The sequence below is a fragment of the Equus caballus genome, chromosome 15, assembly GCF_041296265.1.
Source record: "Equus caballus isolate H_3958 breed thoroughbred chromosome 15, TB-T2T, whole genome shotgun sequence".
Taxonomy (NCBI): Eukaryota; Metazoa; Chordata; class Mammalia; order Perissodactyla; family Equidae; genus Equus; species Equus caballus.
This window is the reverse complement of record NC_091698.1, coordinates 45,715,242-45,736,114: the sequence shown is the minus strand read 5'-3', so window position 1 is coordinate 45,736,114 and position 20,873 is coordinate 45,715,242. Positions and strand designations below refer to the sequence as shown.

The following is a 20,873-nucleotide window of genomic DNA, read 5'->3' as shown; positions in this document are numbered from 1 at the left end:
GCACTCTCGCCCCCTTAGTGATATGGCCTGGTTAGGTCCTTGTCCCCGCTTGGCGGAGCTTCCCCTTTTCCAGGACTAAGGATGGGGCAAAGGAGGAGGGGGAAGAAATAGAGGAAAAGTCGGGGGGGGGGGGGCGGGGAGGAGCAGGGAGGCAGGAGAGGGGGAAAATAGCCTGAGACAGAAACGGGAGAGAGGGAGAGACCAGCACAGAGAGCCAGAGACATCCCGAGAGGCCAGCAAAAAAGACACAGCGCTCGCCACCGATTCGGTAACGCTTCCTTCCGCAGGCGTTTCTGGGGCGCCTCCGCGGCGCTCGGCCCCGGGCTGCCCGGGACGCAGAGGGCTGCAGGGTGCGGTCGCCTCACCTCCCCCCAATCTTACCACCCCCTCCCCACCTCTCCCAAGGGGGCCGGAACGGCGTCGGCGCGCGGGGGCTTTTCGGAGCAGCCGAGTGGAAAATAGACTTTAACCTGCTTTGTGGCGACGAGGGCGCCCGGAGCGCTTTCCCGGACCAGGGCTCGCGGCGCTAAGGCGGGCCACTCCCAAGACCCGGCCTGGAGTCCCTGCAGAGTCACGCGGCCCGCGGACCCCTGGCTTTGGGGCGCCGGGAGACCCAGCCCGGATCCTCACACCCCAGCCGAGGCCGGACCGCTCTGAGTGACCCAGGCAGCGGCGAGGAAGCGGGACGCGCTGCGGTCCCCTCCTCGCAGTGCGCTGGCAGGGTCCCGGGCCCAGCCTCCCTGCCACCGCCCAGCGCCCTCCTAGGCCTAAGCGCGGTGTTTTCCTGCGGCCTGGAAGGCCCGGGTGAAAAAGTTTGCGGAGTGGTGGTTCTCATTGCTAACCGTCCTCTCACCCCCGGGGAATTAGTGCATGAAATGGAAACCGGCCGGAGCAGAGTCGACCGCTGTTCTGCGGTCGCCGGTGGAAGGTGAGGGTCGGGGGAGGCTAGGCGGCCGCTGCGTTCCCCGGACCGCCCATGTGTATTCTTGGAGACGGGCTCGGACTGTTCGGCCAGCCCCAATTTAAGGCAGCGTCCTCGAGGCCCCTTCCCGGCCAGGCTCGCCCGACCGGAGAAGGCGGGGAAAGGAGACCGCCCCCCGCGGAGGCCCGGCGGCCCGCTCTGAGCCGGCCCGGTCGCGGCGGGGCCCAGCAGCTGCGAACTGCAGCTTGAGAGCTGCGTCGTGAGCGCTCCGGCGGCTCCTCCCGCGCTGTCCCCGGCCTGGCCCCTTGTGCAAGGAACTGAGTGTCCCCTTGACAGCGCTGTCTCCCCTAACACCCAGAAAACGCGAAATCTCACGAAAGAGGCCGCGGCTTCAGACCGCGGCCCAGGAGGCGGATGGTGGGTGAGCAGGAGGGTCCCGGAGGCCAGGCGAGCAGGGAGAACCTGTTTGTTGGACCTCCACTCGGATCCAAGTTGTCTGAGAACTGAAACGACATCCCGGGACGAATTGGAGAGGGTTCAACTGAGTTACACACCAGGGAGTGGGGCTGGAGTTTCTCCCAAGCCCCAGGCCCCTCGGACGCCTTCTGCGCCTCCCGCGTGGGCAGGGACGGTTGTGGCGGCCGCCAGACTCCGCTAAAGGGTGGAGACGAGAGGAGACGCCAGCGGCGAGGGGAGGAGGAGGCCTAGATCGCCCGGCAAAGGCTCCAGTCCGGTTTTTGCCTCCGACTGCTGGCTCCGTCCCCACCCGCCGTCCCTCGCCCCGCCCCGCCCCGCCCCCCACCTTGGGGCAGGTGAGCGGCGGCCAATGGGCGAGCGCGGGGCAGGTGCCCGCTAACTCTCGCCGCGCGGCGAGGCGGCCGTGGCCGGGCTGGGCAGTGCTGGGAGGACCGGGGACGGGGGTCGGTCCTGGCTGGACTCGGAAGGGACGGGGCCGGGCTCAGCCCCCAGGCCGTAGAGGTAGCTCGCAGCACCGCACGGAGCCCCCGCCGGGAGCTGCCCGCTCGGCCGCAGAGGCCGGCGTGCCTGGCCGCGCGCGGTGGCCCGACTCCGCGTTCGCTCGCTCGCACGCCCCTCGCCGCCCCGCGCCTGGCTCGCCGACAGGGGCTGAGCGCGGGCGGGCGGGCGGGCGGGGGAGGTGAGGGGTGCTAGCGTGTGTGCATGTGCCTGGCTGGGTGCACACCCCGCACGGCGGCGGCGCCCGGACGCGGAGCGCTCCCCAGAGCCCGGCTGCCTCGCTCAGCTCTGGCGGCCGCGACCATGTTCCAGCCCACGGCCAAGCGCGGCTTTACCATCGAGTCCTTGGTAGCGAAGGACGGTGGCACCGGCGGGGGCACTGGCGGCGGGGGCGCGGGCTCCCATCCCCTGGCGGCGGCCGCCTCGGAGGAGCCGCTCCGGCCCACGGCGCTCAATTACCCTCACCCCGGTGCGGCCGAGGCGGCCTTCGTGAGCGGCTTCCCCGCCGCCGCCGCTGCCGCCGCGGGCGCCGGACGCTCGCTCTACGGCGGGCCCGAGCTCGTGTTCCCCGAGGCCATGAACCACCCTGCGCTGACCGTGCACCCGGCGCACCAGCTGGGCGCCTCCCCGCTGCAGCCCCCGCACTCCTTCTTCGGCGCCCAGCACCGGGACCCTCTGCACTTCTACCCCTGGGTCCTGCGGAACCGCTTCTTCGGCCACCGCTTCCAGGGTGAGTGCCCACGCTGTGCCCGCCCAGGCGGCCGGCCGGCGCCCGCGCTGCGGTGGCGCGGGGGATGCTCGGGGGCGCGCGGGGCTGTTGAGAAGTTGTTGCGAGAAGCTCGCGGTTCCGTAGAGGCCGATTCCCAAGCTGGGAACAGCCGCGCCGGCTCCATCCGCGCTTCCGCCGTGGCGGGTTCTCGCTCAGAGAGCCAGGTTGGGACCTCCAGGCTTTCCCTGGAACCGTGCAGGTCCGGACGCCAAACTCGGGCACATCCTTGCATGGGGTCCTCCCAGCGGCCTGCCTTAATCTGTCCTGGCTGAGACAGTCCCATCCCAGAGAGCGCAGCGCCCGCCGCCCTCTCTCCGCCCCGGCTGGACCCGGGACCATACTTCGCTCGCACGTTCACCACCAACTCCCAGGGAAACGGCGTCGCTGGCGCGTCCGGGCAGGGGAAAGTCCACCCCGCGTGCCCCGGGTCTGTGGGAAGAAGGGGCAGCAGGGAGGGCAAACTGGAGAGTTAATGTTCAGCGTGGAGTGCTCCGCTGGCTTGGGATGTTTCTCAGCAACCTCGGCCGACTTCTCCAAGTCGCACGTGCCTCTCGGACCCAGGGCGGGGAAGGTTTGCAATAGCGAGCCGGCTTCCTCCGCCGTTCGCCGACTCTGGGAGCCCACCTGGCTGCTGGGGACCCACGGCAGTCCTCCCGGGCAGGGGGCGGGGGCAGAGGGCTTTTAAGGTCGTAGGCAGTCCGAGCCCCCTTGTCTGCACCGGGCAATAGGTTTGCTAATGAAGATCCCCCACTGGCCTTACACACGCATACACAGACACACACAGACACACACACACACACACACACACACACACACACACACACACACAGAGGTTTCAGTTATCTGACTTTCCCGAAGGAGAGTTGCATTTGTTGGAGTTCGTTTTCTTCCTTGAATTTGTTGGAATTTTCTTTTCTCTTCTTTTCTTTTGTTAAACAGTGGCCTTAATTTGTGCAGTAATAGCCTTAGTTTCCGGTTTTATTTTGTTTGTGTAAACCGGCGCCCTTCGTTGTGAGGTTCCGTACTTAGAGGTAGGAAACCCGGCTTTTAGCGAAATAAATGAAAAGGACACGGCTAGAGCTTAGGCTCCTAGAGCTAATCTGACGGTGAACCGAGTCTACACAAAGTAAACTGGATGTTTGGTACAATTATCTAGATAATAGAAGAAAAATGATCTCTTGAAGTTTCTTTGGTTATAGCTGCTTAACTGTTTCACGGAAAGCCACTTTCCCGGCTCCCAATTCGTCAATTTTCTCAGTCCCGTCTGGCCTGTAGATACTGACCCAGCAGATCCCACAAAATAAGAGAATGTAATTACTTGAACAAGAATTTTTGTGGGCAGACTTGTCTTCCCTGGGGATTTCAAAGATTTGCTCAAATCATCTAAAAAAAAAAAAAGCTGCCTACGGTGCCAGCCGCTTTGGGCAAGAAATCTGTCAATTAAAGTCAATGTTTACTGATAAAATGAAGTTTTATTAAAAACTGAGCAAAGCACCTCAGTCCTCCATGGGACTCAGTCCTCGGCCGGGGTTTCGAAACCTGGTGCCCACGGGCCGATTTGAGGATCGCGGCTCTGTGTGAATCTTCAGGCCGGGGCAGCGGAGGGACGGGCAGTTAGGAGGCTCGGAGGAGAGGGCAGAGCGGGTCCTAAGCCCTGTGGTCTCTGTCCATTCGGAGATGGCCTCCTTGGCCGAGACCCCTGCTTCGGACCCAGCGCCCCACGCCAGCCGCGCCGCCTTTCCCGCCTTTGGCCTCGCCCGTGCGGGTTCGGGGCCCCGAGGGCTGGGTGCGCTGCGCGAGAGATCCAGCTTCGGTTTTGAGCATCCCCAGCGGGTGAGACCGGATAAATCTTCCGCAAAACCCTCTCGGATATTGCCTCGGCTCCCAGAGCCATCAGTCCCGGCGGACACGTTGTCGAGTTGCAAAAAGGGTTGGATTTTTCTCTCAAGAATCGTGTCTGGACGAAGAGATGGAGCCAAGCGTAGCCGCATTTTTGAACTCGGATATCCATTGGGCACTGAAGGACTTTTCGAACCCTGAGATGTTTTAGCTTTGGAGCTGGTCATCGTCGCCACAGACCAGTGCGCGACCCGGCAGCCGTGCGCCCTGCGGTCCCAGCGAGGCCTCGGGGCTGTGAGCCAAGCCATGCCAGGCCCTCCGGCGCCGCGTTTTCTAGAGAACCGGGTCTCTGCGATGCTCATTTCAGCCCCGTTTTAATGCAAGAAAGGAAACCCTACACGAACGAAAAGGAACATGTCTGCGCTCTGTGCGCAGCGCCCTCCGGCAGCAGCGCGATCCCAGAGCGCAGGAAAGCGGCTTCCCAGCAGAGCAAGGCGGTGGAAAAGGAAAAGTGAGCGCGAGATGGTCGGGACCAGGCGGCGCGACCCCAAAGCCAGGGGCGGCTTTCGAGGCTTGAAGGGGAGGAGCCGGCGGAGAAGGGGAGCTGGCCGCACTTCGGAGCTGTTTCCTGGACATCGGGAACTTTCCGGGCCGGGGAGCAGCGTCGGGAGGGGGCCGTGGGAGACCCAGCCCTCTGGGACCCGCGACAGTAATGGGCCGGTGCTTCAAAGGGCTCCTTTGTTCTGGCAGGAGGAGGGGGAATGAGGTTATCTCCGCTGCCTGGCCGGCCTCTCCCTCTCGTAGCCCCAGGCCCCTCCGCCCTGCCATCCGGCCCAGAGCCCCGGACCGGCCACCGCCTCTCCAGATGGGACTGCAGCTCCAGCCCCGGACGCTTCGGATCCCTAGCTCCCACCTCCAGCCGTCTCATTCCTGGAAGTCTCCATTGCTGGTTCCCAGCCATAGCCTTGAAAGGGCCCACAAAGAGTGGCTAGAGGAAAACGGGGTGGGGTGGGGTGCTGTTGCTAGCTCCAGGGAAGGCTAAGCCAGCCCCTTTCCACTTTTCCACTTGTGCTTGTCTGAAACTGACAGTTCACTCTCACAGCTCAGAATGACTGCATCAAAACAGGCCACACCGCACCCCAGCCCCAAGCTTGTTCTGTCCTGGAAACTGAAGCCAGTAGAGATGGTTGAAGCCCCCTCCCCATAGGTCAGAATGAGAAGGGCCCAGGCATGTAAGCACCTAAGGCACCACCCTTGTCCTTACTGAAACAGGTAGCTATTGACCAGTTTCCTTGGGATGGTTAGTTTTGTACTAAACATCCTCTGTCTTACACAGAAAAGCCTTGCTTCTTTTGAAATCAAATCTGTCATCACTTATCAGCATCTTGAATAATCTTCCTGCCCCCTGCTTCTTTGTGGCTGGGTCAGAAGGACCCCTATGTTTCTGCACATCCATGTGGGGACACACTGCAAGACACAGGCTATCTACCCCGACAGGGCATTACAACGCACTGGGGCCATTCTCTCAGTGAAGCAGACCTAAGCAACCTAACTTTCCCCTAAAATAGCAGACTTGAGGCAAAGGGGCATGTGTATGTCTGAAGGACAGAAAGCTTGTTGCTTCTATCCTCCACTTTGGGTTTATGAAGACAAACACAGAGAACTCCACCACAGAAGTGACCGGCACATACCACAGAATTATAGAGCAGCCATCAAATCACACACATTGAGGCAGACTGCAGCCCAGCTTTCTGAGCCCCACACTGCCCTCCACACCTCCACGCCTCATCCACTCACACCTACCGGGTCTATCCGCGATGCCACCTCACTTCTGACCAGCCTGGGCCAGTTGAACTGCTGAGGCCAAACCCTGCGAACTGTGAGATGAGCTAGGCTTTCTCTCTCTGTCCCTCTCCACCTTATTTGTCCAGAGGAAACCACTGTTGGGACTTCACCCGGGCTCAGAACAATGTTGTTTTGTGAAACGATTTCTTTTGATATCAACAAGAAGTGTTTGCTTCCCACCCACCCCTCTCACCTTTCTCTGGCTTATAAACTGGCCCCCACTGGACACTTCAATCCTTACTCCTACTGGATCAGGCTCCTCCTTTCACTCCCTCTTACCCCTCTCTGCCTGACCCCCTCTCCTGATTACCTGTCCCTTTCACCATCACAGGTTAAAATTTTCTTCCTTGAGTCTTCCATGAGGCCTGAGAGCCTTGGGCTGACCTCATCTTGAATGGCCAATGGGCAAGGTGTCCCCCCTCCATCTCTCTTATCATGTGATCCCACTCCCTTTTGTAGCAGCACAGATCCAGCCGCTTGAAATGGATAAGGTGACTAGAAGTTAGTGGCTTCTCCCCGTCAGGGGACTTTATCTCCCCCTAGGCACTAGCCCCTCATTCCTAGGTGACCCTGTTCCACAGAAACCCCCAGCAATAAAGTTCATCTGTGTGGATGTCCAAAGACCAGGGACATGGAGAAAGTGATGTCAGGCAGTTTCCACCAGCAAAAGGACATGAACGGTTACCTGGAGACTTTTAGCAACAGCATCTCAATTATGTGTCCTTGCTTCACTTACAGAGAGATTTCCAGAGATGGGTGACCTCAACTGAATTATGCAAACAATTATCTTAAGAACAAAACAGGTCAAATTGAGTCAAACCAGTGGCCATTTCTGAAGAAATTTAATTGGATCAGTCAATCTCAACAGCTAACTCTGTCAAAACATTCCGTCTAGGGGTCTGCATTGTTGGTGGGTCAGGGGGACTGTCATAGGCCACTGCATGAGAATCCGTGGGTGACATCAGGGCCTGTTTGAGTCTGTTAGCGCATGCAACCAATCCAGAGATTGTGTGAGGGCCTAGTGGGGGGTTCACTGAGGCTGGGGTTGTGGGTGGGGGTTTGCTTCAGCTTTTGTAGTTTCTGACCCCACCATCCCAGCCTCATTGAGCCCAGTGCCAGCCCCTCCTCCTGCAGGTGGGAGCTGAGTTCCCAGGATGGCCAACATTTGCCAAGGGACAGTCATACTCTTTGAAAATCCTGTATGGTAAATGGGAGAAAAAGACAGTAGGGAGGCTGGAGCATATATTTACACACGCCCATGCAGAAACCAATATATCTATATCTATATATATTAGAGAGAAAGATGACATCTAGATATTTATACACGTGTTTCTTCAGCACGGTACTATTCAGGGAGGAAGCAAGGCCTTTTCCCACCAGAGAGCGGTTAAGAGTCTCCTGTGGGGAGAGGGTTTCACCAGAAGGCTTGGGGGGAAAGAAGTGGTGAGGGGGAAGAATAAGCCTGACCTTAGACCTCCAGCTGCTGCCTGGACATTGACCTAGCTGCTGGCCTATTTTTACCACTTGCCAGGTAGAGCCCTGCCCGTTGGCAGGAATTTTCGAAGGGCTAGTAGCCTGAGCATTTAGCTGCAAGGCTGGGTTGAGCAGGTGTGAAGGGAGAATTCCTCGGGTGCCTTCCCGTTTCTGGATCTGTGTTTATAAAGGGGGTGTCTAAGAGCCTTGCTGCTCCCCTTATCACCTACCTGACACCCAGCTCTGTCTCTACCCTTGGTCCCCCTTGAGGAAGATATGACGGGACAGGCGGATGAAGACAGCTAGGGGACTTTTCCCACCCCTTGGCCCCTTCAGTTGTTCCAGGCACTGTGGGTTTGGGCTGGCCGGCGCCTCTCCAGGCCTGGACCCACCTCCGGGCGCAGCAGAGTGATCCTCAGCGTTGCAATTCCGAGCGTCCACCGACCGGGTAGTTCTCGGAGCGTGGGGAGATGTTGGGGAGGTGATGGGAGGGGACTGACGGATGGGGAGGCATAAGGGAAAGGGGAGCAGTGGGGGCGGGGGGCCAGGACTGGAGAGGGAGCAGAGCGCTCCAGGGCACGTGCGAGCACGGCGGGCGGCCCGGCGGAGGGCTGTGCTCACGGCGCCCCTTCTCTCTGTCTGTATCCGCGTGTGTGCCGTCGGCGGCGCGGCCGCAGCGAGCGACGTGCCCCAGGACGGGCTGCTTCTGCACGGCCCCTTCGCGCGCAAGCCCAAGCGGATCCGCACGGCCTTCTCGCCCTCGCAGCTGCTGCGACTGGAGCGCGCCTTCGAGAAGAACCACTACGTGGTGGGCGCCGAGCGGAAGCAGCTGGCCGGCAGCCTCAGCCTCTCGGAGACGCAGGTAATCATGGCCGCGCCCGTCCGCGGGGAGGTGGCCCGCGCTGCGCCCGGGAGCCCGGGTGGCGGGGGGCGGGGGGCGGGCGCGGCCGAGTCTCGCCCCGGCCTTCCCTGAGCTCTCTCCCGCCCGGTTCCGAAGCCACCCTGCGGAGCGCCCCGCCAAGCCTGTCTGTAGAGCCCCTTCCTTTCGATGTTTAGCCTCCCAGAGGCTGCAGGACCTTCCCAAGCGCTAAGGACGCACCAGGCGGTTGGGAGCAAACTTGACCCCGAGTCAGTTCCCAAAGCCCAGAGGAGGCGCAGGGTACCAGGAGGCGGCGGCGGCCTCGGGAGCCGGCAGGGCTAGGAGCCCCCACGCCGCGGTCACTCCCGGGCCGCCCCGATGATACTGGAGACGTCTCAGTCCCATGACGTCTCAGCCCTTCTCCCGCCACTTTGCTGGGGCGCTCACGGTTTGGCCGGATGACCAGGCCTTTCCCGCGCTGGCTTCGCTGCTGCTCACGGGCAAAGCTGGCGGAGGCCTCGGCGACCCAACGGCGGATATGCCGTGGGGAGAAAGCCCAAGTCTCCTCAGGCTATAAAGATCAGAAGCAGAGGGGCCAGCCAGGGAGGGGCCAGCCCTGCCGGGAGTCCGAGGGCGGCGCTGGTCTCTGCGCAAGCCGCCTGACAGGGCCGGGAAACCGTGGTGTGTGCGCGCGCGGGCACCTGAGCGGCCCGGGAATGGTGGGAAGGTAGATTGTGGGCACCAAGGGACTGTTTTCAATCACTTGAAGGACTGTTGAGTTGCGGAGGGAATAAACTCTAATGGTGTTGGAGGGGTTTTTGAACTGGGTGAAATTACAAGGACCACGTAGTGTTTTTGTAATAAGAAAAAAGAATTTTTTTTTTTTAAAGAACTAGAAGGGAGTTATAGGGAGGCAGATTTGGGCTTACTGTAAGTAAAGACTTTGCCATAAATAAATGCTGCCTGGAAGCGCCGCCTAAGCTCTTGGTCCACCAGGAGTACGACGTGCTGGAGGGGCTGGCTGCTGCCCCGGAGGCGGATTTCAGGGTCTGGATGGGCCTCTGGAGACCTGACTCCCTTCCGTCCCAGACAACTCCCAGATTTGCAAACCAGAGAGGTCGGCGTGCCGGCCCAGCAGCTCCCGCCCCACCGGCATTTCATCATTTGTTCCCCTTTCCTGCTGGCCTCGCCCCCTGCTACACCACCGCCCTCCACCCTGGTCCGAGATGGTGAGATGGCGCCAGGCTTGGCGTGGGAGAGGCAGCCTGGGGCCTCCTGGGGAGCAGTGAGCATAGGAAGGGGCTTAGTGGGGGTCCAAACCCTAACTGCCTCCCCAGCTCCCTGCGGCCCGACCTCACCCGCTCCTCCTCGCGTCGTATTTGCTGTCTATTGTCGTCGTATCTGGCTGATGCTCCCTTTAATCAATGCATTGCTCCCGTCCCTGCTGCAGGACCCATGCTGTTTCAGATTTGCTAGCCTGGCTGTTCTCACTGCAGAGAGAAAGCTTACAAAACAACGGAGTTCATTTTAAAACGTTTTAAGGAACGATATTTAAAAAACCAAGTTAATAAAATAATACTCTTTTCCCTCCTGGCAAAGTGTTTTAAAATTGTCTAAAACAAAGTGTCGACTTAAGAATGGTGTTTATAGTTACTTCATTTAAAAGGCAATAGTTATTACATTTTAACTGTAGGAGTGTAAGAAAACAAAACGGTTTATAATCCCACCACCCACAGATTAACACTTGTTGAAACAATGTTGTTTTTAAACTTTCAAATTTTTTAGCTCAGTGAGAGCATTTTTGATTAACTTTCAGACTGAACCTAGCTGCCTGTCAATATTTGCTCCTAACAATGCTAGTTAGTAAACGTAATGATGGTTTCTTTCATTTTTATTATAAGATGTTTCAAACACGTATTTAAAACAAAACCAGATAGAATAATATAATGTACCCAGCTTCACTATCAACACCCATGTCTAATCTTGTTCCATCTGTAGGTGAGCTGGTTTTAGCATGCAGAACAAAAAAATAATAGAACTATGGAAGGTTTGAGCCTGAGAAACCTCCTGTAGAGGGCTGTCTTTCCAGGTGAGGACTAGGAGACAGACTGAACAGAGCTCCCCAGGTAGGCAGATGCAATTTTAATGTTTGCCTCCCTGCTGACTGTGTGACCTTGGGTGAGTTACTCACCCTCTCTGAGCTCTGGTTTCCTCATCCAGAAAATAGATTGTTCAAGGACTAAAGGCAACTAATATGAACTCAAATAATATTAATTCTCATCCCCAGTCCATCTCTTTGTTTAAAGTAATATGTCAAGTTAGTGTTATAAAAGACTGAAACCTGGGCTTCCTGCCTCTTAGTCCAGTACTCTTTCTGCCATGTCCCTCTCATAACTTATCATTTGGACCTAGGCTATATAATTAACTAATTATCTATCCATCTTTCAATATTTACCGGGCAAGCGTACCTGTCATTTCCAGCTATCAGCTCTTTGTCAAGCATCAGTCACTCCCGTCAGCCCCCTGCCGTCTAGTTCTATTGTCAATATCTATATTTGTCTCTCAGAGCTCTGTAATCTGTCCTGCACAGATAGCTGTTTTATATGTAGCCATGTACTTCTGTCTGTGCTCATTAAACTGCCTCCCCAAGCTGGTTAATTTCTATTTCCTATTTTCTAGTAATTATAATCTTCTTCTTCCTAACAATAACTCCTATTTACCCAAGTGTTGATTATCTCTTTATCATCGCCTCTGTTTTATCTTCTGTGTATCCGCCATCCATCTCAAACTTCCACCTCTCTTGATCTCTTTAGCAACTGACAGATAGTATATTCGTATGTCTGCTAATGGTCATCTATCATCTCAGCAGCTCTGGCTTTGTCTTCTGTCTGGGCCTCAGTTGCTGTATCTGTAAGACTGAATGAAATGAACTCCAGGGTTCTTTCTAGCCCTGAGTCTCTGGCTCATCTATATTCTACTTCCCTGCATTTCTATATAGTCCCTCCTCCAAGTTCTCAGAGCTCGCAGTGTATCTTCCATATATCATAATATGCATAGGACTTTGTTGTTTAATTATCTGCCATGTCCAAATGTTGGGCTGTAGACTGGCTATATCTATCTTTCAAAGAAATCTTAAAAGGTAGATTCCTATGCCCCACTCAGGAGATTGTCTTAGGAGTTAGGGATGGGACCTAGGAGAAGTTTTGTTGTTTTTTTTTTTTTTTCTGTTGCCAGTCTTCCTCTTTTTTTTTTTTTCTTGAAGAAGATTAGCCCGGAGCTAAAGTCTGTGCCAGTCTTCCTCTATTTTGTATGTGGGTCACCGCCACAGCATGGCTGACGAGTGGTATAGGTCAGTGCCCAGGATCTGAACTCAAGAACCTGGGTCGCCAAAGTGTAGTATGCTGGACTTAACCACTAGCCACAGGGCCGCCCCCCCAGAGAAGTTTTTGAAAGAGTTCTCTGGGTGATTCTGAGGAACAACAGGCCTGAGCATATCAGCTCTGGGAGGCAGAGGCCAAGCCTTCCTATTTCTCGCTGTACCCCTGGGCCAGCTCAGTGACCAGCAAGGAGTAGTTGCTCCATAAACCTGTATTAAATGAATGGGCAAATTTCTCTTGAGTGACACATATCCATATGTTAACTGTATCAGTCATTTCCCTTGCTCTCTGCTGTCACTGCTCCCTCCGCGTCCCTCTGTTTTCTATCTTTCCCTTGCACTTTCATCCAGATTGTTGGTCTACATGATCTAGTTTTATCTAGTAGTTCATGGACAAAACTTCTGGGAGGGTTAAGCAGATCACTGTGTGGCTCTTCATCCGGAGCTGCTCAGGGGTCTCTGTATGCCCAGAGCTTTAGCATGGCATGCTGGAGGGCAACCCGAGCTTCTTTGTTGGGGCAGGGCTGTATGTTTGGTGGGGAGTAGGGAGTTTGTGATCCAGGAGGCCAGGGCCCATTCAGGAGGGGGAGTGAGGGGCCCTGGGCAAGGGCTGGTTCTCCCTCTGGCTCTAATTACTTGTCCCTCACTGCTGAGGGCAGCCCTGGAGTCTGAGTGGCATGATGCCCATCTAAGGTTCAGTCATGGTGGCTGGTGGGGCAGACCTGGGCCTGGGTCAGATGAGAGCTGGGAGTGTGAGTGAGTGAGTGTGTGTGTGTGTAATGGGTATGTGTAACATGTGTGTGCCCACAATATGGGGCACATATGGGCTTAGTGTGATTGATGCCCAAAGATCAGGTGATATCATGTGTACACATCAGATGCCAGTAAGCAGTCATACAGCGTGGGCTGCAGCTTGCGTGATTCTGTGCGTGTGTGTGAGGGGGGCACATTAGTTCTAGGGGGATGAGAGAAAGCATTTGGTTGCTCCAGGCTGATCAATTGGTCAGTGTTTCCAGCTGCCCCTCCTGCTCTGAACAATTCAGTGGCTGGTTCTTGACCTTCCCTGGCTTTGAGTTTAGCTGAGGTGTGAGGGAAAAGGGTACAGAAATGTCGCCTTGGAGATTCCTCATTTAGTAGTGGGGCCTAGATGCAAAGTGTGCACACTTGCAGGACATGCACAGGACGAGCAAGTGGAGTCCCCTTGAAGTCACAGCTGTGGGCTGCGGAAGGTCGGGGGAGACCTGCATGGGCAGAAGGCTCAGAGGGATGAATAGGATTCTAAGTTGGTGGGACGGAAGGGGAGGGTTTGAGGTGGGCAGATTAAGACAGAGCAGAGCTGTGAAGTCTGGCCACTGTCTTGGAGCCAGAAAGCATGGAGGGAGGTCTTAGGAGGCAGGAGTGTGTGGTCACCTGCCTATGGGCTTTTTTTCCCCCAGGGGCCTGGTAAAGAGACCTCTTGGGCTCCCTTCCTGCTCTGGAATGCTCTGCTTGTTGGGGAATGGATGAGAGGGAGATATCCAAGTGACTTGAATTTTAGGAAAAAGTCAAGAGGGCTTTGTTACTAGCTCACTGTGTGTTCTGAGATGGGCTCATCCCTTCTCTAAGTCTTGGCTCTTCTCCAAGAACTTCTGCACCTCTGAAGTTCCAGGAGTCCAGTGGGAGTCAGGAGAGAGCAGAGGAGACATGGGAGACTGGAGTGGTCTCCAAGGACCTGGCGCAGGGGCATGGTGGACTTATGATGTCTCCCTGAGAGTGAGGGCAAGCATTCAGGATGGTCTGAGAGGGGAGAGAAGAAGGCGGAGGAAGTTCGGGCTGTGGGTGATGGGGAGTCGGAGCTGACCTCAGTTTGGTGGGTGAAGGTTGAGCTTAACATGGCATTGGGCTTGACCTTGAGAATGGGAGCGGCTCACATGATCAAGTGATAGGAAACAGATCCCCAGGGAAGAGGGCAGGGAGCAGAGCAGGCTGAGGGGTGGCTTGATTGATATCTCCAAGCCTCTCTCTAGTCTGAGGGTGACAGAACAGGAAGACACAGGCTTAAATTAAAGTAGGAGACGGAACAGTAGGACATAAGAGGAACTTCTTATGTTGGGGTTATAAGACTCTAATACCCCTTAATAGGGGTATTTGAACTTCTTGAGGAGAGGACAGGTTTTCACCTGAAAGTATGCAGGGTCCAGGAGCCACAGACCCTTCCATTTGGGATGGGCTAAGGTTGGGGAGTGGTGGAAAAGAAGGGATCCAGACCTGGTTCATTCAAACAGCAGATTATTCGAAAGTAAAGTCTGACATATTGGCTGGAGCTATAGTTTGCTTGTTCTTTAGCTCATTTATCCATCTACTCGTGCATTAATACATGCATGTCTTCATTCATTAATGCATGCATCGGTCAGTCCAGTAATGCGTGGATGCAGTCATTCATCCATCCACAGCAGTTTCACCTTCTTCGTCCTGCCTGACTCAAGCCAACCCTTGTCTCCCTCAACGATGGGTCTCTCTCTCCCAGCTCCCCCCTAAAAATGGTTAATCCAATGTGCAACATGGAGAATTAAGAATTGACCCCCATGTGGAAGTGTCCACTGAACTGAGCCAGAAAAGGATCCCTTCTCTCCAGCAGGTAGCACTTCCCAGACCCCTTTCTGATTAGACCTCAGTACCTCCGCCATTGATTTTCTCCTGTTCTCCAAGTCTGGCCCAGGTGCCTCTTGCCTACAGCATAGCTCCAGGTCGCCTCAGCCCAGCTGGCTGATCAGGCCTGGAATGTGTGCCCTGGGACTCCAAAGCCAATGAACTCACCACTTTAGTTCTCCAGATCCCCATAGTCTAGTGAGGAGACAGGTTCAAGCAAATAAATTAATGTGCTGCCGGGGTCACTGTTACTGAGGCAGAGAAAAGTACTGAGGCACTCCAGACAGGCGAATGGGGCAGGCCCCGTGGAGGAACATCTGAGCAGGGTTTTGAAGGCTATGTAAGAGTGTTCCAGGTGGGGTAGTTCAGGCGAAAGCAGAGAATCTTGGGAGGATCTGGCTTTAGAGATGTTTAGTGAGGTGGGGACTTGGGAGATCACAGGGAACCTCTCCCCAAACCCAGAGGGCTCAGAGATGGGTGAGGGGTTCCTCCAGCCAACACCTCAACTGCCTTTGGGGTGTAGTGTGCGGGTGCTGGGGAAAGCAGGTGCAGAATGAGCACGGCCTCCTGAAGCCAGCTGCCTCAGAGCTGGTACCCACACCATGTGACCCGGTTCCTTTCTAGAGCCTCTGTCCTCTAGGGAAGGGGCTCTGGGGTGACCCCAGCATAGCCTGGCTGGGTTGGAGAGGTCATGGAGTGTCACTCATTTCCAACTCCTCTCAGAGCCCAGTTCCTTTTCTTTTTCCAAGTAAAAAAACCCATTCGCTGTCAGTAATGCATTAAAGAAAAGTCAGAAAAGTAGAAAGAAGAAAGAACAGTCGGCCGTAGTTTGGGTACATTTCCTTCTAGTCTTTTTTCCTTGCGCAGAGCCTTTGTTTTTCCGCGGTGGTGATCACACTGTGCCCAAACTGTGCATCCTGCCGTCTTCATCGATACGGTGAAGTCATAAGCACCCTGTTAGTACAGTCTTTGTAAACAGCATCTGGACACTCAGCCTGAGGCTGTTCTCCGGAAGATAGCCAGGCTGCCTGGGGAGAGGGTTTACATTTCTGTTTCTAGAGAGCTGTCTCCCTGACCCCAGGTGTTTTCACAGGGGAAATATTCAGAATCACCTTTCATTTGGGTGTGTCCAGGAGCTGCCCCTGGCCTGAAAACATATCTTGTGCCTGACATTCTGCCATCGAAGCTTTCCTTCTTTGGCTCAGGGGAGCTGGGCAAGGGTAGCAGGGTAGGTCCATCCCACTAGAGGCAAGTGTGATTGTCAGAGTCTCCTTCCTGGAAGCAGACTTTGGAGTGTGTGTGGGAGGGAGAAGGTGCAGACAGGGGCCCTGTGTCCCTGATGCTGCCCAGGGCTGCCCGGATCACTCCATCACCAGGCTGGCCACACTTAGCCCTCCAGCTGTCCCTAGGGCTCTCAGGAATGCCACCCCAGCCTTGCAGCCAGGCCTGAGTCATGCACACGCCTTGCACAGGAGGCAGGGCCAGCTCATCCACCCACTGGCTGGCACAGTCGCAGTGGGCTCCAGGGTGAGGGGTAGGGGCCAGGCCGGCTGCCGAATGGTTTTGCCGAGAGCCACCCAGGGCCCAGCAAGTCCTGTGTCCAAGGAAAGGTGGGCGTGGAGTCCAGAAGCCCTGTGCCTAGAGCACCTGCCATCCTTCCCATCTATCTGAGGTGAGACGGGTTTGAACCCTGCCCTGAAAATGAGGGAAGGAGGCCCTCCTCTCACTGCATCCTGAGGCTGGTCACCATCTCTCTTCCTGTCACTGGCTGGCTGCTCGGCACAGCCAGTGAGCTGAGGCCTGGCTGCCCCCTCCCCCCATCCTAGTGTTCTAAAATCAAGGGCCAGGGCAGAGGTTCCTGGGAACCCCTGGGCTGGGTGGGCTCCACGAAGCGGATGGAGGAGTGTGTCTGGGAATGCGAGGGTGGGGCGTCCTGGGCATGGAACTGCTCCCTGGGCCTGGAGGCCAGGCTGCTTTTGGTTGCCACTGCCTGGTATTATGGCTAAGGCCTGTGCTTGCCACCCATTCTCAAGGACGAGGGGCTGCACTGGGTCTTCTTTCTGAGGACTGCCCTTGGCCCTGCCCAGAGTTCAAGGGTCTCCCCTCAGCAGTCACTGCTGCTGCCCAAGCTGAGGTGCTCACCATCATTCCACACACACGCCTTACCGCGCACCACCCATGGGCATCATGGGTCACTCCAGCTGCAGCTGGCAGCACCCACTTGCTTTTAAGGGTGCTGTCACTTCCAGAAAGTCATCTATGCCTCGTAACCCTGCCTTCTCTGCCTCACCTCCCCCAGGACCCTCTGGAGAAAAAGCCCAGAGTGCTCTGGAGCTGCAAGGGCCCCAGAAAGCCTTTCTCCTATAGATGAGGGACTTAGGCCCAGGGACGGGGAGGAACTTTTAGCAAAGGATCAGCGCCCAGGCCCATCCTGCCAACTCAGGATGATCTGGTCTGGCCTGGTTTCTGCGAGGCCAAGTAAAGAACTGCAGAGTCAGGAGGAGTTGACAGACGGAGGCTTTCTCCACAGTCCTCAAGCATGAAGACTAGTTAGGAAGCCAGGATGGGCCTCTCAGATCATGCACGAGAGGATGTTAAGGGCTGTGTCCTGGACACTGAACAAATGCTGGAGGAGGAGGGAGAAGAGAGGGATGATTAGAGATGGGACTAAATCTGGGGAGGCTTCCTGGAGGAGGTAGGCATAGTATCATAGACCTGCCCTCCCCCAACCCCACCTCCCCAGTCACAGGGCATGGTTGTCCGGTCTCTGCACCCTCCCCTTGTCAGGCTCTCACTGCCTGACGCAGAACAGGGAGGGGCTTTCTGGGTTTAAAGAGGAGCTTGCTTCTGTCCCCTGGGATTTCTCCCAGCTGTTCCTCATGTGACCTGTTCCCATATCTGGATGGGCTGCAGGGGTCAGTACTGTGGGGGCCTCAGACTCCCCTCTGTTCAAGGAGTGAAAGGCCTCTGTGGTGGGTTTCAGACTACCCTGAGGAGCTGGCACCTGAGGGACCAGGGCTCCCCTGCCCAGCTCTGTCTCTGATGTGGGATGGGGGCAATTCCACCGGGGCTACTAAGACAGGGTTCCCTGGTGAAACAGCCTGACCTCGATGCTGTGTGAGGTTAGAGCCTCAAGCATGGAGTTCATGGCCCCAGGAGTGCTTGGCTGTCCCAGGTGCTACTCTTGGTGTGGACACCACCTCCTGATCTGTAGCCACATCCACTGTACCTCTTTGTGCTGCAGGGCGGCCCGGGGACAGGCCTACGTCAGGCCCTCAGGGAGCCCATCGGGACCCGTGTGATGGCTTTGCATACGTTCTCTCATTTACTGGTCCCCTCAGCCCTGTGAAGGAGTGATTGTCTTTTCTAGAAACTGGTAGAGACCCAGGTCACTGGGCTTCAGAGCCTCGGCTCCTCCCCTCTGCTTTGCTGTGGCTACAGGGTGCTGGGCAGCTACATGGCTGCCTCCCTTCCCTCTGTTGAGAGGGACGGGAAAACCGCCCATCTCTGGCCCACTGTGTCCTCTCCTCGCCCCACCTCATTTGTATCTGGAAGAGCAGTCCTCCAGACCCATCAGGTGGCACCTGGCCAGAGGGGAGGACCCTGGCCTCAGTTTCCCCATCTGGCTCCCAGCTCAGCCTGAGTGCTGAGGCCCTGCTGGCTGCTCTGGGGGCCTCCTGGGTGTTTCTCACCTGTGCCCCTCCCTCCTCGGCCCAGGTGAAGGTGTGGTTCCAGAACCGGAGGACGAAGTACAAGCGGCAGAAGCTGGAGGAGGAGGGGCCGGAGTCCGAGCAGAAGAAGAAGGGCTCCCACCACATCAACCGGTGGCGCATCGCCACGAAGCAGGCCAACGGGGAGGACATCGATGTCACCTCCAATGACTAGAGTGGGCAGCCACGAACCCATGAAGGCAGAGTGCTGCTCGCTCCTGGCCAGGCCCCCAGGTGGGCCCGGATGGACTCTGGCCACTCCCCGGCCGGCTGCGGGGAGGCCTCGAATCACAGCCCCACAGGGCTTGGAGCCTGGGGCCACCACCGACAGAGGAACAAAAATGGGCCGCCTGAGGCCTGGGACTGCTCACCTCCTCCTCGGAGAGCCTGGCTGCCCGCAGGCCGCCGTGACTGCAGCCTCCCAGCCACTCTCCGTTTCTCTTATCTCCTTTTTGTTTTGATGCGTTTCTGTTTAATTTATTTTCCAGATGCCCGCTGTAGTTCTTAGTGAGCCCCTTGTGTCTCCCTTCCCTATGGGAAAAATAAAAATCTCTCTCTTAACGACACAGCATCCAGCTCCCACGCCAGGGCCCGCGAGCCTGGGGTGGGGATGCCGGCACTGGGGGCCAGTGGGGACTGGCACCACATGCTCGTTCAGGACCTGGGAGCCTGGGGTGGGGCCTTGGAGACTCAATTCATTAACTCCTCTCCTTTGTTAGTGGCTGACCTGGTGTCTAGCTCCAACTCCACAGCAAGAGAAACTGAGGCTAGACGTAGGGAAGGACCATCCTGTGGATGAGGGAGGCTCTATGTTCAGGTCTTTTCAAACTTACTGAGCAGTGGGAATCAGGCCCAGGTGGGTCAGGGGAGAGAGAGTGTGCACAGAGACTCTGGTGGCTTCTCCAGTTGAGGGGAAACCAGAGGAAAAGGGGAGTACTGGGGGCTAGGTGCAGGGGGCACCATTGACTGAGGCTGACGGTTCCAGCCCCAAGTCCTGGCCCCACCGGGATGCTCACCGGACCCTGGCGAAGACCCCATGCACAGGAAAGCTTCAGAGACGGGGCTGGAGGCTGAGCCTGCGACCTGTCCCCAAGGACTCAGGACCTCCCAACCTGGGAACGAGCTACAAGGCAGGGCTCATTCAGCTCTCTAGCTCACCTGCCCTTCACTTTGTCCACTTGTCTCTCCTGCTTGTCACACAGCAAGGTTTCCTTTATCCTGAAAAAGCAAAACCCATATTCCTAACAACCTTCCCTTATAACGTCTGCACCTGTCTCCGCTTCTTCACTCCCACGTGCTCCCAACCCTCTGCTCTTGGGCCTCTGCACCCCTCCTCTGCTGATGCTGATGACAGTCACCAACCGTATTTACTGCCACCCTACTGTGGCCAAACTCTCCTGCCTCCGGTCTGGCTTCACCGGCACCCCAATCTTCTGGCCGTTCCCTCCCTGACTCCCTTACCCCTCCCTGCCTTCCTTGCAGTACCTCTGACGCCTTCGCCTCCTGCCTCTCTGAGTCCTGTCCAGTCTTGTCCATGCCTCGTTGCCTCTGTCCACCCCAGGGTCAGTCCTTGCTCCTCCTGCCTCCTCATTGTGTCCTCTGCCTGGGGCTTCACATCCACTTCCAGGACTTCTCTTTTGCTCTCTGGTCCATGCCTGCAGCTGACCTCTGCGGAGCTGCAGACCTGTCTGCTGCATTCCATGCCCCTCAGCACCTCAAATGCAACACGTTCACAGCTGACTCATCTCCACACCTGTTCTCCAGGATTTCCCACCTTGGCAAACAGCCAAGGTTTCTTCTACCTGGGGAAACAGTGTCCATGGCTCCTGGGGGATTGGGAGGGGAGGGATGGAGTGGTAGGCACAATGAGTGGATGTCAAGGATGAGGCCCACTTCAAAGGAGGACATCCATGGTGCAGCTAGGGTTCTCTTCCTCGAGCCCAAATAGGACTGTGCCAACCCCTTCCTATGCCCCCCACTCTGTCTCCACTTCTTTGCTACCCTTGGCCTCTTCTACCTCTCCCCTGGTGCCCTCTGCTTCAGTCTCACCGTGTTAGCCGTGTCCCCCAGTGAGCCATGGGTTTTCCTGCACTGTGCCTTTACTTATGCTGTTCTTGGCGGCTGGAATGTCCTGGGGTCTTGATCAAAAGTGAAGTCATTGGAAAGATGTCAAAGGCCCAGCTTTGTGTGCCTGGGGCACATGCAGGGATCCAAGCACAGAAGGTCCTTTTGCTGGGACTGTCAGCGTCTCTTCTGGGTCCAGTTAATGCTAGAAACCAAAGGGCTTTGTCCCAACCCAACGTCCCTTCCCCCCATCAGCCAGGAAAATGCATCCCTTACATCTTGAAAATCCTAACCTGGATAAGTCCTGATTAAACCTTGCAGTGGACTCTCTCACTGCAGGCAGGTGGATGACCTCTGGGGAGCATGTATGCATAGGTGGGGTGAGGCTGAGACGAGGAGGCATCCTTTTGGCA

At 56.6% G+C, this 20,873-nt stretch overlaps 1 protein-coding gene across 1 annotated transcript; it reads left to right on the top strand.

The window, feature by feature from the left end:
- Positions 1–295: 295 nt before the first annotated feature.
- On the top strand, positions 296–18,960 carry EMX1 (empty spiracles homeobox 1). Its single transcript, XM_023618899.2, has 3 exons — positions 296–2,627; positions 8,501–8,685; positions 18,404–18,960. The coding sequence occupies exons 1-3, from the start codon at positions 2,102–2,104 to the stop codon at positions 18,569–18,571; spliced, it is 879 nt and encodes a 292-aa protein (XP_023474667.1). The 5' UTR covers positions 296–2,101; the 3' UTR covers positions 18,572–18,960.
- Positions 18,961–20,873: the final 1,913 nt, after the last annotated feature.